This window comes from Papio anubis, chromosome 1 (assembly GCF_008728515.1).
Source record: "Papio anubis isolate 15944 chromosome 1, Panubis1.0, whole genome shotgun sequence".
In the NCBI taxonomy this organism is placed as follows: domain Eukaryota; kingdom Metazoa; phylum Chordata; class Mammalia; order Primates; family Cercopithecidae; genus Papio; species Papio anubis.
The window spans coordinates 50,881,534-50,898,999 of NC_044976.1; the positions used below are offsets into that span (position 1 = coordinate 50,881,534).

The window sequence follows — 17,466 nt, forward strand, 5'->3', positions numbered from 1 at the left end:
GAGGCTGAGGCAGGAGAATCACTTGAACCTGGGAGGCAGAGGCTGCAGTGCACTGAGATTGCGCCACTGCACTCCAGCCTGGGGAACAAGAGCGAGACTCCATCTCAAAAAAAAAAAAAAAAAAAGGTCACTACATGGGGCTGAGCATGGTGGCTCATGCCTGAAATCTCAGAACTTTAGGAGGCAAAGGCAGGAAGATCACTTGAGCCCAGGTGTCCAAGGCTGCAGTGAGCTATGATCGCACCACTGCACTCCAGCCTGGGGATGAGAGCAAGATCCTGTACCAAAAAAACAAAAATAAACAAAAAGGTCTGACTGCATGCAACACTGTGAGGTTCCTACTGAACATATGCATATATAAACACAGTTGGATTCCTCACAATTCTCAGGTAAAATGCTTTATCAGTGTATCATAGTATGTGTTTTGGTCTGTTTTTCACTGTTTCTATTTCAATTAAAATATTAGTCAAATTAGGCCAAATGCAGTGGTTCATGCCTGTAATCCCAGCAGTTTGGGAGGCCAAGGCAGGTGGGTCATCAGGTCAGGAGATTGAGACCATCCTGGTCAACATGGTGAAACCCCGCTTCTACTAAAAATATAAAACTTAGCTGGGCGTGGTGTCGGGCGCCTGTGGTCCCTGCTACTCAGGAGGCTGAGGCAGAAGGATCACTTGAACCCAGGAGGCGGAGGTTGCAGTGAGCTGAGATCGTGCCACTGCACTCCAGCCTGGTGACAGAGCAAGACTCCGTCTCAAAAAAAAAAATTGTTAGGTTTTCCCTTTTTCAGTCATTTTTTTACATTTTCAAATTTTACTCTTATTTTATTTGTCTCCATTGTAATTATTATCACCCCATAAGAGGATAGAAAATAGAAGTATCTGAAAACCAGTGCTCCAAGGGAAAATAAGACTTCTCTCTGCTTTTCTTATTCTACCCCCAAGAAAGAAGACACCTGAAATTGGACTGAACAAGTTCAAGAACATTCACGATGCAATGTAAATGCATGTTTGTTGTGATGGTTAATACTGAATGTCAATTTGACTGGACTGAAGCATACAAACTACTAATCCTAGGTGTGTCTGTTGGGTGTTGCCAAAAGAGATTACCATTTGAGTCAGTGGGCTGAGGAAGGCACATCCACCCGTAATCTGGTGGGCATAATTTAATCATCTTCCAGTGAATACAAGGCAAGCAGAAAAACGTGAAAAGGCAAGTTGGGCCAAGCCTCTCAGCCTACATCTTTCTCCCGTGCTGAATGCTTCCTGCTCTCAAATGTCGGACTCCAAGTTCCTCAGTTTTGGGACTTGGACTGGTTCTCCTTGCCCCTCAGCTTGCAGACACTCTATTATGGGACCTTGTGATCACGTAAGTTAATACTTAATAAACTCCTATATATGTGTGTGTGTGTGTGTGTGTGTGTCTGTGTATATATTTAATAGGATATATATATCCTATTAGCTCTGTCCCTCTAAGAGAACCCTAATACATTTCTTCTATTTCTTGAGATTTCTTCTAAGTCTCTTGCTCTGAAGCTGAAACTTCCTGTAGTCTCCCTAACCATAAGAAAGCAGGCCAAAAACCAGAGTGAGACCAAGAGGAATGTGTGACACTCGCCCACCCAATTCAGGCAGAAGAAAACTTCTCGGTTCCATGCCACCTAATTCAGCTTACCAAAGCTATACAAAAATCCGAGAAGCTCCAACAAATAATAAAGTATTTCTTTGGTTTTGTCTTCTATGTGTACATTTTCATCAAGATTTCTGGAGATAAAAGAGGGACAATGAGCAGCACCTAAAATTCAACAATCCAGAGTCTTGACTATCTATTCTCATTCACTCAGCAAATGCTTCTTTGGTACATCCAATGCGCCAGACACTATGTATGTACTGGAAATAGAAAGGTGAACCTTACAGACATGAATCCTGTCTTCGTGGGGTTCACAGTCTAGTGGAAAAGACAGAATTTAACAAATAGTTTAAACAAATAAAATTTGGAAAATATATATCTCATTATGGACTATGCAATAAGAAAAAATATACAAAGCTATGACCATCTCTTTCCCTGTATCTAACATCAGTTTGGAAACAGGATTAAGCTGCTTGTTCTACTTAAAAAAAGAAAAGATTCTCAATTCATATAATGTAAACTTACAGCTTCTCTGCCAATGAGTGGATAAAAAGGGGTACCAAAAAGTTTCCTTCCATTGATAAATGCTTTCATGATGAAATTGGTCACTATTAAAGAAAGAAGAAAACAATAAAGATGCAGACATTAATGAGTCAGAGTTTTAAAATCAGAGAATCTCTATATTTAAAACTTACTTTTTCTAGAAACTCCAGCACCAAGGTTATGATTCAAGTCAAAAGGGTCTATAAAAGAAATATATCAATGATTAAGAATTACATTCACTGTACCATAAAAATATACTTAGAAGTCATTGCCAAAGTCTAATACTTATACGTACTAAGACTATACAAACCAGCAAATTCTTCCTCTAGAACTACAGATTAAAGGATGAAAACTGATGAAAATCTAGAAGAATCATCTTTCAAATCCTAATGTATTTCAGTTTTCCCCTCAATTTCCTTGACCAAATTTTGGTTGCTCCTGAATTAATATCAGCTTAAATGATTACCTTCAATTGCAATGCACTTGGAAGTCCACTGCTTCTCGAAAGTTGTCAACAGCTTTTTCTGCCGAATGCTAATTACATATTCCTTGAAATCAAACTCTTCAGTATAGAAACGAAGCAGTCCCAACCAAAGCTCCCCTAATGATTCTGTGTTCTTTCCAAGTGAAGGTAAACGTTTTTTCTACATATAAAAAAATGAAATGAACAATGTCTATACAGTACTATCCAAAATACGGACAGCAAAACCAAGTAAAATTATTAAATTATACAAATGTTAACATATATCAGTGGGCATTCTAGAACATAAAGACTATTTTAAAATTACCAGTTCTTCTGTTTTATCAAAGAAAAAAGCATTCCATCCATCAACCATTCTCTGTGGAATCTGTTTTCCATCAAAAATCTGCATAAAAAAATTAATTGTATTATTAGATTTCAAGTGATCCAACCCAAAGGCCCAAATACTCTAATATCATTTTAGAATTTACCTATAAGACACACTAAAATACTTCTTCCAGAAAGAACGTGTCAGGATGATGGTATAATTTGATGCCAAGAAATTAACGAATAAAACGTACCTGAAAGACCAAAGCTGGAAAAGGATGTCTTAAGAGAATCAAACTCCAAATGATACATTTGATGTTACCTGATATTACCTACTTAGACTATCAAAACACATCCAGTACAAGAATAATGAAGCAAAACTAAAAAAAGAAACAGCAGTTATGATGAAACAGCAGTTTCATCAAAGGATCACAGATGTAAAAACACAAAATAGATAATACCTACTGATGGTGCACCCAAAGGAAGTCAACAGAACTGTTTTGGGACCTAGTACCTTTAATCATTTATCTATATCAGATAAGGCTAAAAAGCAACTGGACAATCATTTTGTAAAAATTAAAAATTAAGGCTGGGCATGGTGGCTCATGCCTCTAATCCCAGCACTTTGGGAGGCCAAGGAGGGTGGATCATGAGGTCATGAGTTTGAGACCAGTCTAGCCAACATGGTGAAACCCAGTCTCTACTATAAAGATACAAAAAATTAGCTGGGTGTGGTGGCACATTCCTGTAATCCCAGCTACTCAGGAGGCTAAGGCAGGAGAAATGCTTGAACCCAGAAGGCAGAGGCTGCAGTGAGCTCAGATCGCGCCACTGCACTCCAGCCTGGGCAACAGGGCAAGACTCTGTCTCACCAAAAAAACAAAACAAGACAAAACAAAAAAGGAAAGTTAGGAAGCTTTCCCTTACATTTTGATAAAGATTATAAACTTTATTTTTATTTATTTATTTTTTTGAGACGGAGTCTCGCTCTGTCACCCAGGCTGGAGTGCAGTGGCCGGATTTCAGCTCACTGCAAGCTCCGCCTCCCAGGTTCACGCCATTCTCCTGCCTCAGCCTCCCGAGTAGCTGGGACTACAGGTGCCCACCACCTCGCCCGGCTAGTTTTTTGTTTTTTGTATTTTTTAGTAGAGACAGGGTTTCACCGTTTTAGCCAGGATGGTCTTGATCTCCTGACCTCGTGATCCGCCCGTCTCGGCCTCCCAAAGTGCTGGGATTACAGGCTTGAACCACCGCGCCCGGCCCTAACTTTATTAATTATGAATAATAATTTGCTGTCTTAAGGAGAAGAAAAAATGCTATTTTCACAAGAAGAAAAGTATCCCGTAAGATGTCTGTGTAACTGACTTCCACAAGTAACTGAGACTTTTATTCTAAAGGAGGTTTAAGAAACAGATGCAATAAAGAAGGAAGGTGCAATAGATGCAGTCAGCAGAGCCGATTTCTAGCCTCTATCCTGAGAAATAGTGATTCTGGGCAAGACAATCATCTCCCTAAGTGTCCAGTTTTCCCAGTGAAAATGAGAAAAGGCTACACAAATTAGTCAGTCAGTAGTTTATAAATGGAGAAAACATACCACATCACTTTCTCTTTACCCTCCACCCTGAGTAATGGGTCCCAGAATATAATTAAACCACAATACCACTTAAATCCACTAGTTAAGGTGGGCCTGGGCCCAATGGTCATTTCCATTTTTGATGTGACAGTGATTTATAAAATTAACTACATGTCTGGCCCCTCCAATTTTATTCTCAGATTTAACTTATTTGTGGGTAATGACTATGGCTTATCTCTGAAACCCAGAACCCTACCAGACCAAAGCCACGAAGAGAACACTTAATATATGTTTGTTGAATGACTGTATTTACTACGTAAGTATGTTACACAGAAATCAAGTTTCCAGGGACTAGGGCTAGTAAGTTGCTTTTTTACATTTACATATTACTTAAACAGATACAGTTTACCAAAAGTCATCTAGCATATATTCTGACATTTCATAAAATGAAAAGTGAAAGACTGAGGCCGGGTGCAATGGCTCATGCCTGTAATCCCAGCACAAAGTTTGGGAGGCTGAAGCAGGCGGATCACCTGAGGTCAGGAGTTCAAGACCAGACTGGCTAACATGGCGAACCCCATCTCTACTAAAAATACAAAAAACTGGGGGCATGGTGGCTCATGCTTGTAGTCTCAGCTACTTGGGAGGCTGAGGCAGGACAATCTCTTGAACCCAAGAGATGGAGGTTGCAGTGAGCTGAGACTGCGCCATTACACTCCGGCCTGGGTGACAGAGTAAGACTCTGCCTCAAAAAAAAAAAAAGAGTCAATTACAGCTATTAATATCTGAAACAAAAGACATAGGATCTCTGACCTCAAGAAAGAAGTAAAAATAAAGGGGCTGACGTGTAATATTTCACCCTTAAAGATTCAGACGCTATTACAGGTATTTCATGTTTTGTAAACATAGATTTATTTGCTAGATATTGAAATGAACAAACTACCTCTTTAGAACCCTGTTTTCAGATAATTCACACTTCTGAGTAACAACAATCCAACTCTTTAGATCTTGATTGTTTTTAAGAGATTTCATACTTTTCAGTAATATCCATGATCCAACCCAACTATGTTGGCTGATAACGCAGTGGAGTAGGTCTGTGGGCCTTGGAACATTAATCATCACTCATTTTGCCTATTTTTTTGAATTCTCATGTTTCACTTTTTAAAATTCTCCCCACTCTGTTTCAGCCCTTGGAAGCACTAATGCTATCCACTTTTATACACACACACACACACACTCTCTCTCTCTCTCTCTCTCTTTTCCTCTTCCTATCTGCTCTCTCTCATTCAACACAAATCATCCTCCACTCAGCACTCAATCCTCCCTCTAAACAAGTAAGTCAATCATTTTATAAGGATCACCAAATAAGGCAATCATATTTATGTAAAGAACGACCCTAAACATTTCCACATTTCTTATATTATTGTGATATTCTAATATGTACTCCTATACTCACATTGCATTTTTCCTTTTAGACAGAGTCTTGCTCTGTCGCCCAGGCTAGAGCTCAGTGGCATAATCTCAGCTCACTGCAACCTCCACCTCACCAGTTCAAGCCATTCTCGTGCCTCAGCCTCCCAAGTAGCTGGGATTATAGGCATATGCCACCATGCCTGGCTAATTTTTGTATTTTTTAGTAGAGACGAGGTTTCACCATATTGGCCAGGCTGGTCTCAAACTCCTGACCTCAAGTGATCCACCCACCTCGGCCTCCCAAAGTGCTGGATTACAGGTGTGAGCCACTGCGCCCAGCCTAACTTGTAATTTTTTAGTTGTGGTAAGATAAACAAAATATAAAATTTACCATCATAAGCATACAGTTCTGCGGCATAAGTATAGTTATACTGTCACGCTACCATCACCACCATCCATTCACAGAATACTTATCATCTGGTAAAACTAAAACTCTGTATTTATGAATCTATTATTTCCCATTTCTCCCTCCTTGATTCCCTGGCAACCACCATTCTATTTTCGGTCTCTATGAATTCAACTACTCTAGGTACTTCATATAAGTAGAATCAATTAGTATTTGTCTTTCTGTGACTGGATTATTTCATTTAGCATAATATCCTCAAGGTTCATCCATTAAGTTGCAATTTTTAAGCTGATATGGGTTAAAAACTTTTTTCATAAAATCATGGGTGAACACTCCCAAATCTCTTTTGGAATTAATTTTTATGTGAAAATTTGCATTTACTTATAAATTAAGATTTGCTAGGATAGAGCAAAAATCTTCTGCCTAGGACAACTCCTTTTGACGTAAAGAACTTCGTATTGCTGACCATCAAAAAAATGCTCTTAGCTGTGCCTCAGTAATACCCAGCCACTTAAAGCTTAATTACAGCCAGGTGCGGTGGCTCACGCCTGTAATCCCAGCACTTTGGGAGGCCAAGACGGGCAGATCACGAGGTCAGGAGTTCAAGACCATCCTGGCTAACACGGTGAAACCCCGTCTCTACTAAAAATACAAAAAATTAGCCAGGCACGGTAGCGGGCGCCTGCAGTCCCAGCTACACGGGAGGCTGAGGCAGGAGACTGGCGTGAACCCAGGAGGCGGAGCTTGCAGTGAGTTGAGATCACGCCACTTCACTGCAGCCTGGGCAACAGAGCAAGACTCCGTCTCAAAAAAAAAAAAAAAAAAGCTTAATTACAAATGGAGGCAGACATCATTAGCTTCATTAAACATATCCTTACCCCTTAAAAGATAATTGATGCCAATGGTCAATACTTAAATGATACCAGAGCAATGAACAATGAGGTCCCATATGACAACCATTAAAAAGGCCAGAAACAAAAATCCATGTATCATCAGTCTATACATATCACAAAGTCCCCTGAAATCAAACTTCATTATGATGGGAAACATTCCATGAACTATCTCTCATTTGATCAATATTAAGCAGATGTCTGTTAAACAGATAATGAAAGAGTTTTTAAACCTGAATATGGTAGTCCTACCTACATTTTTCCAATAATAATAGTAATAATGCTAATGGTCATAAATCATAATAGTAAAAATAATAATAAAAGCAAGCACTGTTTATGAATGTCTACTTTAGCACCTACTACATTCCAAAGCACTCAATGTTTCTGTTCCTCATAACAACACTGAAATACTATCATTATTACATTTTTAATGATGATGAAACTCAGACTTATGCAGATTGTTGAAGGCCAAAATGTTAGAATTAGGATTCCGACTAGTTATCTCTAGCTCTAAATACCATGCCCTGCCATTTCTATTACTTCATGTAGTGACTCCTAATCCATGCGTAAGGAGAGAATACAGACAAACCACCAAGAAAATAAAATTTGTGGTCCATTTTTGTTAATCATAGTATTCTGGCAAAGTGGCAAATTATATTACTGGAGAATTAGTACATATGATCCCTATTTAAAGTCTAAACAACCATTAGAATAATAGAGTAGGCCGGGCGTGGTGGAGCACGCCTGTAATCCCAGCACTCTGGGAGGCCGGCAGATCACGAGGTCAGGAGATGGAGACCATCCTGGCTAACACGGTGAAACCCCTTCTCTACTAAAAATACAAAAAAAGTAGCCAGACGTGGTGGCGGGCACCTGTAGTACCAGTTACTTGGGAGGCTGAGGCAGGAGAATGGCGTGAACCTGGGAGGAGGAGCTTCCAATGAGCCGAGACAGCGCCACTGCACTCCAGCCTGGGTGACAGAGCGAAGACTCTGTCTCCAAAAAAATAAATAAATAAACAAATAATAATAATAATAAGGGAGTAATGATGGCCTTGGCAGGCCTAATTATGGTAAATTTTAAATATCATCCAGTGAACAAATTTGTTAAAAAACAAATCACTCCTAGTCAGGCTAATTAAGAAAAAAAGAGAAAGTATATAAATTACTAACAACAGAAATGAAAGAGGTGACATCAATACATATCTCATGGACATTAAAAGAATAATAAAACAATACTATGAACTACAATTTTGATAACCTAGATGAAATGAACTAATTCCTTAAAAGACACAATATGCCAGCCACGTGCGGTGGCTCACGCCTGTAATCCCAGCACTTTGGGATGCCAAGGCGGGCGGATCACCTGAGGTCAGGAGTTTGAGACCAGCCTGGCCAGCACTGGTGAAACCCTGTCTCTATTAAAAATACAAAAATGAGCCGGGCATGGTGGCAGGCACCTGTAAATCCCAGGTACTCCGGAGGCTGAGGCAGGAGAACTGCTTGAACCCAGGAGGCGGAGACTGCAGTGAGCCGAGATCACGCCACTGTACTCCAGCCTGGGTGACAGAGTGAGATTCCATCTCCAAAAAAAAAAAAAAAAAAAAAAAAAAGACACGATATGCCAAAACTCACATAAGAAGAAACAGAAAATCTGAATAGGCCTATATCTATTAAATAAACTGAATCAATAATTAATAACCATCCAAAAGAGAAAGCACTAGGCCTAGATGGCTTCACTGATGAATTCTACCAAGCACTTAAGGAAGAAATTAAACCAATTCTCAAAGAATGAGTTAGGAAGTGTTCCTTCTGCCTCATCTCTTTCAGAGGACAGAAGCAGAAGGAACACTTCCTAACTCATTCTACGAGGCCAGCATTACCCTAATACCAAAACCAGACAAGGACATTATAAGTAAAGAAAACTACAGACCAATCTCTCGTGAACAATGATGCAGAAATCCTCAACAAAATATTAGCAAATCAAATCCAATAATGTACAAAAAAGAGAGTTATACAAAGCAGGTTCAACATCTGAAAATCAACTGATGTAGCTGTGACATTATAAAACATATATTTGGCCTCCAAACCCATTTCCTGACATACAACTCGTAACATCCTTGGAATCTCTAAAAACAAGTCTTTTTGTATGTAAGCAAGTTGACTACTGGCTGACAGCCCCACAGGTATCTTTAAAATGGGGGTTGGTCACCAGACAGACCAAGGCATGATTACAGGGTTGGAACTTTCAGTCCTATACCCCAACCTCTGGGGAGGGGAGAGGTGCTAAAGGTTAAGTTGATCACCAACGGCCAACAGCTTGGCTTAATCAATCTTGCATATGTAATGAAGCTTCCATAAAAATCCAAAGGTTTCGGTCCAAATAGCTTCTTGATAGCTGAACACATGGAGGTTCCTAGATGGTAATATGCCCTGACAGGGCATGAAAATTCCTCATCCCTTCTCCCATACCTTCCTTTATGTATTTCTTCATCTATATCCTTTCTAATATCCCTTATAATACACCAGTAAGCCTAAGTAAATGGTTGAGTTCTGTGAGCCATTCTAGCAAATTAATCAAACCCAAAGAGGAGGTCATAGGAACCCAAACTTCAAGCCGGTCAGTCAGAAGTTCTAGAGGGCCTAGACTTGCAACTGGTGTCTAAACTGGGGATAGTCTAGTGGGACTGAGCCCTCAACCAGTGGAATCTGATGCTATAGATGGTGCCAGAATTGAACTGGAGGACACCACGGTGTTCAATGCAGAAGTAGCTGCTTGCTTGGTGTGTGGGGAAAACCCCCCAACACATGTGGTCACATAAGTCTTCTGAGATTATTGTTGTTGAGTAAGGGAATAGAAAAAACATTTTGGGGGCTGGGTGCGGTGGCTCATGCCGGCAATCCCAGAACTTTGGAAAGCCAAGGCAGGTGGATCACCTGAAGTAAGGAGTTCGAGACCAGCCTGCATGGCGAAACCCCGTCTCTACTAAAAATACAAAAAAATTAGCCAGGCATGGTGGCAAGCACCTGTAATCCCACCTACTCGGGAGGCTGAGGTAGGAGAATCACTTAAACCCAGGAGACGGAGGCTGCAGTGAGCCGAGACTGCGTCACTGCACTCCAGCCTGGGTGACAAGAGCGAAACTCTGTCTCAAAGAAAAAGAAATAAAAAACATTTTGGGTTTGAGTGTGTGTTTTCTCCTCAGTAACCCATCACATCAACAGGCTAAAGAAAAAAAGTCACAGATCAACAGATGCAGAAAAAGCATTTGACAAAATTCAACACCCATTCATGATTTAAAACAAAACAAAACAAACAAAAAACCAAAATTCTCTGTAAACTATGAATGGAGGAAAATTTCTTCAGCTTGTTAAAGAAATCTACAAAAATCCTACAGCTAAACATCATACTCAAATGGTGAAAAACTCAATGCTTTCCCTTGTAAAATCAGGAATAATACAAGGATGTTCTCTTTCACCACTCCTTTTCAACGTCTGGGAAGTCTTAGGTAATGGTGATACTGGAAGTTCTAGCTAATGCAATCAAACAAGAAAAGGAAATAAAAAGTATACAAGTTGAGAAGAAATAAAACTGTTCATATATGACATGATAATTTATGCATAAAATCCAAATTGAAAAAATACTCCAAGAACTAATAAGCAATTATAGCAAGTTTACAAGACACAAGATTAATATAAAAAATTCAAACACATGCAATGAACAAGTGGAATTTGAAATTAGAAATACAGTATCATTTACGTCAGCACCAAAAAATGAAATACATAGGTATAAGTCTAACAAAATACGTACAAGGTCTACATGAGGAAAACTATAAAACTCTAATGAGCAAAATCAAAGAACTAAATAAATGGAGAGATATTCCATTATAATTGACAGGAAGACTCAAAATTGTCAAGACTCAAAATTGTCAAGACTCAAAATTGTCTAGACCAAGTTCTTCCCAACTTGGTCTACAGGTTCAATTCAATCCCAGTAAAAATTCCAGCAAGTCATTTTGTGGATATTGACAAACTGATTCTAAAGTTTACATAGAGAGGCAGAAGACTCAGAATAGCTAACACAATATTGAAGAAGAACAACAAAGCTGGAAGACTGACACAACCCAACCTCAAGACTTATTATAATGCTACTATAAATAAGAGACTATGGCATTGGTAAAATAATCAATAAATCAATGGAACAGTGGAGGGCCCTAAAGTATATAAATATAGTTAACTGATCCTTAACAAAGGAGCAAAGACAATACAGTGGAGAAATAATATTCTTTTCAACAATGGTACTGAAACAAATGAACATCCACATGCAAAACAATGAATCTAGGTATAGACCTTACACCCTTCACAAAAAATTAACTCTAAATGGGTCATGGACCTAAATGTAAAATAAACAAAACTCCTGGAAGAAAACACAAGAGAAAATCTATATGACCTTGAGTATAGTGATGTCTTCTTAGACACAACACCAAAGGCAAGAGCTATGAAATAAATAATTGACAAGATGGACTGCACTAAAATTAAAATTTTCTGCTCTGCAAAAGACAATGTCAAGGGAATGAAAAAACAAGCCACAGACATGGAGAATATAGCTGCAAAACACACATCTGATAAAGGACTATTATTCAAAATACACAAAGAACTCCTTAAACTCAACAGTAAGAAAATAACCTGTTTAAAAAATGGACCAAAGAACCTCACCAAAGAAGACATATGAATGGCAAAATAAGCATATGAAAAGATTTCCGCATAATGTCATCAGGGAGATGCAAATTAAAATAACAATGGGCCAGGTGAGGTGGCTCACACTTGTAATCCCAGTACTTTGGGAGGCCAAGGCAGGCAACTTACTTGAGCCCAGAGTTCAAGACCAACCTGGGCAACATGGAAAAATCCTATCCCTATAAAACAAACAAAAATTAGCCAGGCATGGCAGCTCATGTCTGTAGTCCCAGCTACTTGGGAGGCTTATGTAGGAGGATCACTTGAGCCCAGGAAGTGGAGGCTGCAGTGAGTGGAGATTGCACCACCGTAATCTAGCCTGGGCAACAGAGCAAGACTCTCTCTCAAAAATAAATAAATAGATAAATAAAACAAAATATTAGATTGATGCAAAATAAATTGTGGTTTTGACATTAAAAGTAATCTCAACACTTTGGGAGGCCGAGGTGGACTTCAGCCCAGGAGTTCGAGAACAGCCTGAGCAACATGGCAAAACCCCGTCTCTACTAAATATATAAAAAATCAGCTGGGCTTGGTGGTGTGCACCCGTAGTCCCAGCTACTCAGGAGGCTGAGGTGGGAGAATCACCTTAGCCTGGGAAGTTGAGGCTGCAGAGAGCCATGACTGCACCACTACAGTCCGGCCTGGGCAGCAAAAAGAGTGAGACACTATCTTAAAAAAAAATAAAAGAGAGGCAGGGGAGGGAGGACGGATGGACGGACAGACAGATGATTATACACCTAAGAAAAGAAAGAAAGACTACTACACACCTAAGAGAATGGCCTAAATTCAGAACATGGAAAAGTACTCAAACGCTGGATGGATGTGGAGCAACAGGAACTCTCACACACTGCTGGTAGAAAGCAAACTGGGTACAGTCACTTTGGAAAACAGTTGGTCATTTCTTACAAAACTAAACATACTCGTATATATGATTCAGCAATGTGACTCCTTTGTATTCACTCAAAAGACTTGAAAATTATGTCCATATAAAAACTTGCAGAGATGTTTGTAACAGCTTTATTCATAATAGCCAAAACTTGTAACACAGATGTTCTTCCATATGTGAATGAATAAACTGTAGTACATCCAAACAATGGAATATTACTGAGCACTAAAAAGAAATGACAGGCCAGGCGTGGTGGCTCATGCCTGTAATCCCAGCACTTTGGGAGGCCAAGGCAGGTGGATCACCTGAGGTCAGATGTTAGAGACCAGCCTGGCCAACATGGTGAAACCCCACTCTACTAAAAATACAAAAATCAGCAGGGTGTGGTGGTGCATGCCTGTAATCCCAGCTACTCAGGAGGCTTAGGCAAGAGAATCGCTTTAATCGTTTGAACCCCGGAGGCAGAGGTTGCAGTGAGCTGAGATCGTGCCACTGCACTCCAGAATGAAAAACAGAACAAACATCAAACAAAAAAAAAAAAAAAAAAAAAAAGAAAAGAAAAGAAAAAAAAGGAAATGATAAAATAGATTTAGAGGTTCAACAAAAAAGTCTAAGCATTTAAAAATTTTAAAAAAAGAAAGGCTGGGCGTGGTGGCCCAAGCCTGTAATCCCAGCACTTTGGGAGGCCGAGACAGGTGGATCACGAGGTCAGGAGATCGAAACCATCCTGGCTAACACGGTGAAACCCTATCTCTACTAAAAAATACAAAAAAAAAACTAGCCGGGCGAGGTGGTGGGCGCCTGTAGTCCCAGCTACTCGGGAGGCTGAGGCAGGAGAATGGCGTAAAGCCGGGAGGCGAAGCTTGCAGTGAGCTGAGATCCGGCCACTGCACCCCAGCCTGGGCGACAGAGCAAGACTCCGTCTCAAAAAAAAAAAAAAAAAAAGAAAAAGAAATGAGCTATCAAGCCATGAAAAGACATGGAGGAAATTTAAATACATATCACTGAGTGATGGAAGTCAATCTGAAAAGGCTACATACTATATGATTCCAACAATATGATATTCTGGAAAAGTCAAAACTATGAAGACAGCACAAAGATTAGTGGTTGCCAGGGGTTGAAGGGAGGATGACTAGGCAAAGTACAAAAATTTTTAAGGCATTGAAAATAGTCTGCATGATACTATAACAGCATATATTGATGTATCATTATGATAAAATGTACACATCATTATATATTGCCCAAACCCTTAGAATATACAACATTAAGAGTAAATGTTAATTGCAAACTATGGACTTGGGGTGATTATATGTCAACGTAGGTTCATCAGTTGTAAAAAATGTACCACTCTGGTGGGGTTAATAATGGGGGAGGCTATGCATGTGTGGGTACAGGAGGTATGTTGGAAACTCTTTACTGTCCTCTCAATTTTGCTGTGAACTTAAAACAGCTCTGAAAAATACTTTAAACACACACCCAAATATACATCACCCAACACAGATTCAGCAACTTAAATCTTTGGCTAGGAAAGGATTTAAACAAAAATTTAAAATTTTTATTTCCCGTCCACTGTTTAAAAGAGGGAAGGAAATGCTGGTAAAAACATATATATTCATTAGAACTTCTTAAAACTTACTAAGGCTATCTGACACCTACTATATGGCTTATAATTTTGTGATTTTTCTTTCTTTCTTTTTTTTGAGATGGAGTCTCCCTCTCTGTCACCAGCCTGGAGTGCAGTGGTGTGATCGATTCTCCTGCCTCAGCCTCCTGAGTAGCTGGGATTACAGGCACGCACCATCACGCCTGGCTAAATTTTATATTTTTAGTAGAGACGGGGTTTCACCATGTTGGCCAGGATGGTCTCCATCTCTTGACCTTGTGATCTGTCTGCCTCAGCCTCCCAAAGTGCTAGGATTACAGACGTGAGCCACCGCGCCTGGCCTATTTTGTAATTTTCTTCTTTGCCATAACTATCAACATTTATGTGAAACCAGAATATGTGACTCTTCCAACCAATTCTGATGCTTGTCTCTTAACTAAAAATAGTCACCATTCTAAAAAATTTGAATTGGATCCTCCCTAATGCCTACAAATCTACTTTGTGCCAAGAATCAGGAGGAAAAGATGGATGATTAGTATCTCCTTTGTACCAATTTCAGAGAGTATAAATTGACTACAAAAAGGAACTTTATAAGTCACCAATTCTGAGTGAATGAGTATAATCTGTTTCTTTCAATGTACATTCTTACGTTTAATGTAACTGATACGACTTTAGAAGAGATAAGGAAGAGTTTCCCCGGGTTCATTCTAAACCAAAATTTCCAAGGTTGACCAAAGCATACATAAGAATAAATCAATCTTCACTGCCAGGCAACAGGAGGGAAAATATTCTAGAAAGAAGAAACCTGTGTACTTGCATCTTGGAGAATATAAAATATATGAGTTTATGGCTGGCTACAAGAACTTCACAATCATTCACAGCACTCTAGGACTGTAAAATTTAAAAACGTTACAAAAGATATTGAACGGTTCTGTTCATCTAATATTCTTTTGGTAGTCTATATTCTCCCATAATAAATTTTTCAAAAAGATTCATTGTTTAATTATAGCGTTAATGGAAAGAGAAAACTTAGGACATCGATGACATGAACCAAGCAAAATCTCCTGTGTTTAGATCTATTGTTTTAAAAAAAAAAACTCATTCATAGTTTTCTTAAACACCTACCTCTTGTAGAACTGGGATAACAGGTGGCTTTCTCTGCTGCAGAAAGTACAGCACCATAAGGATATATGCATATGAAGATAAACTTCCCCTGGAAGCATCCCCAATGTCACATCGCTAAAAAACAACATGATTGAAAACAAAACTTCAGACTCTTACTCCATGCAGAATTATATTAAACATTCTGCCACATCATTTTTTTAACCCATAGAACTGGGTTAAACTGGATTAAAAATAAACTGCACCGTCTATAATCCCAATACTCTGGGAGGTTGAGGCGAAAGAAAAGCTTGAACCCAGGAGGTCAAGACCAGCCTGGGTAACGCAGTGAGACCCCATCTGTACAAACAAACAAAAAACTACTACACATGATGTGGGGAAATAGGTACTCTCACACACTGCAGGTAAGAGTATAAATTAATACAAACACTATCAAGAATATCTGACAATATCACAATTACAAAAGCACATTTTCTTTGAACCAGTAATCCTAAGAATGTACCATACAAATACGCCAAAAAATATGTGAAATGACTAAGAAGGTTTTTTTAATTGCAGCACTATTATAATAGCAAAAATCAGAAATAATTTTAGGTTCATCAGTAAAGCACAGGTTTAAAATAACTAAGGACTATTCGCATAATGGAATGGCATGCAGCCATTAAAAAAGAACAAAGTCCCTGATGGTCTAGTGGTTAGGGAAAACATCTTTTTTAATAAATAAAAAATAAAAAAGAACAAGGAAGCCAGACATGGTGGCTCATGCCTGTCATCTCAGCACTTCGAAAGGCCGAGGAGGGTGGATTGCTTGAGCCCAAGAGTTCAAGAACAGTCTGGGCAACATGGCGAAACCCCGTCTCTACAAGAAATACAAAAAATAGTTGGGCGTGGTGGCATACACCTGTAGTCCCAGCTACTCAAGAGGCTAAGGTGGGAGGATCAATTGAGCCCAGGAGGTCAAGGTTGCAGTGAGCTGTAATCACACCACTTTACTCCAGCCTGGGCAACAGTAGGATCCTGTCTCAAAAATAAAAATAAAGGCTGGGCACATGGCTCAAGCCTCTAATCACAGCACTTTGGGAGGCTGAGGCGGGTGGATCACCTGAGGTCAGGAGTTCGAGACCGGTCTGGCCAATATGGCAAAACTCTGTCTCTGATAAAAATGCAAAAATTAGTCAGGCGTGGTAGCAGGCACCTGTAATCCCAGCTACTCTGGAGGCTGAGGCAGGGAGAACTGCTTGAACCCAGGAGTGGGAGGCTGCAGTGAGCCGAGATTGTGCCACTGCACTCCAGCCTAAGCGACAGATCAAGATCCCATCTCAAAAAAAACCATAAAATTAAAATTAAAATTAAAAAAAATAGGGGAGGGGGACGAGAGGGGGGAGAGGGGAGGAACAAAACCTGAAACAATCTTCAGACTTTTTCCCTTGAGCAAGGATTTAGCTTATATTCATATTTAAAGGGGAAAGGGGTGATTTTATTAACAGAATTCTATGTAGTTATAACAAAACTGTCATGTTAGAGTTACCTTGTTAGGCGAATCTAAAAAAGTAGGCATATCAAGTCTTGTATGTAGTATGTGCCTAAATGCTTTTCTAAGATACACTCTTGTCTAGAAAGACATGTACAGGAATATCTTTAAAAATATGCTTTCCAGTCAGGCACAGTAATCCCAGCACTCTGGGAAGCCGAGGCTGGAGGATCACTTGAGGTCAGGAGTTTGAGACCAGCCTGGCCAACACGGTGAAACCCCGTCTCTACTAAAAATACAAAACTTAGCCAGACATGGTGGTGAGTGCCTGTAATCCCAGCTAGTTGGGAGGCTGAGGCAGGAGAATCGCTTAAACCCAGGAGGCAGAGCTTGCAGTGAGCTGAGAT

General features: G+C 39.6%; 1 protein-coding gene across 13 annotated transcripts in view; it reads right to left on the reverse strand.

The window, feature by feature from the left end:
- The window catches only part of TUT4 (terminal uridylyl transferase 4), a 215,133-nt gene that overhangs the window by 18,910 nt on the left and 178,757 nt on the right, over positions 1 to 17,466 (reverse strand). For all 13 annotated transcript variants that reach the window (XM_031668776.1, XM_031668769.1, XM_031668797.1 and 10 more), the window contains 5 exons: positions 15,592 to 15,705; positions 2,958 to 3,035; positions 2,636 to 2,813; positions 2,322 to 2,369; positions 2,152 to 2,234 (listed from right to left, as the gene is read on the reverse strand). In XM_031668776.1, the coding sequence (XP_031524636.1) occupies positions 2,152 to 2,234; positions 2,322 to 2,369; positions 2,636 to 2,813; positions 2,958 to 3,035; positions 15,592 to 15,705 (501 nt within the window). The remainder of the gene's footprint in view (positions 1 to 2,151; positions 2,235 to 2,321; positions 2,370 to 2,635; positions 2,814 to 2,957; positions 3,036 to 15,591; positions 15,706 to 17,466) is intronic.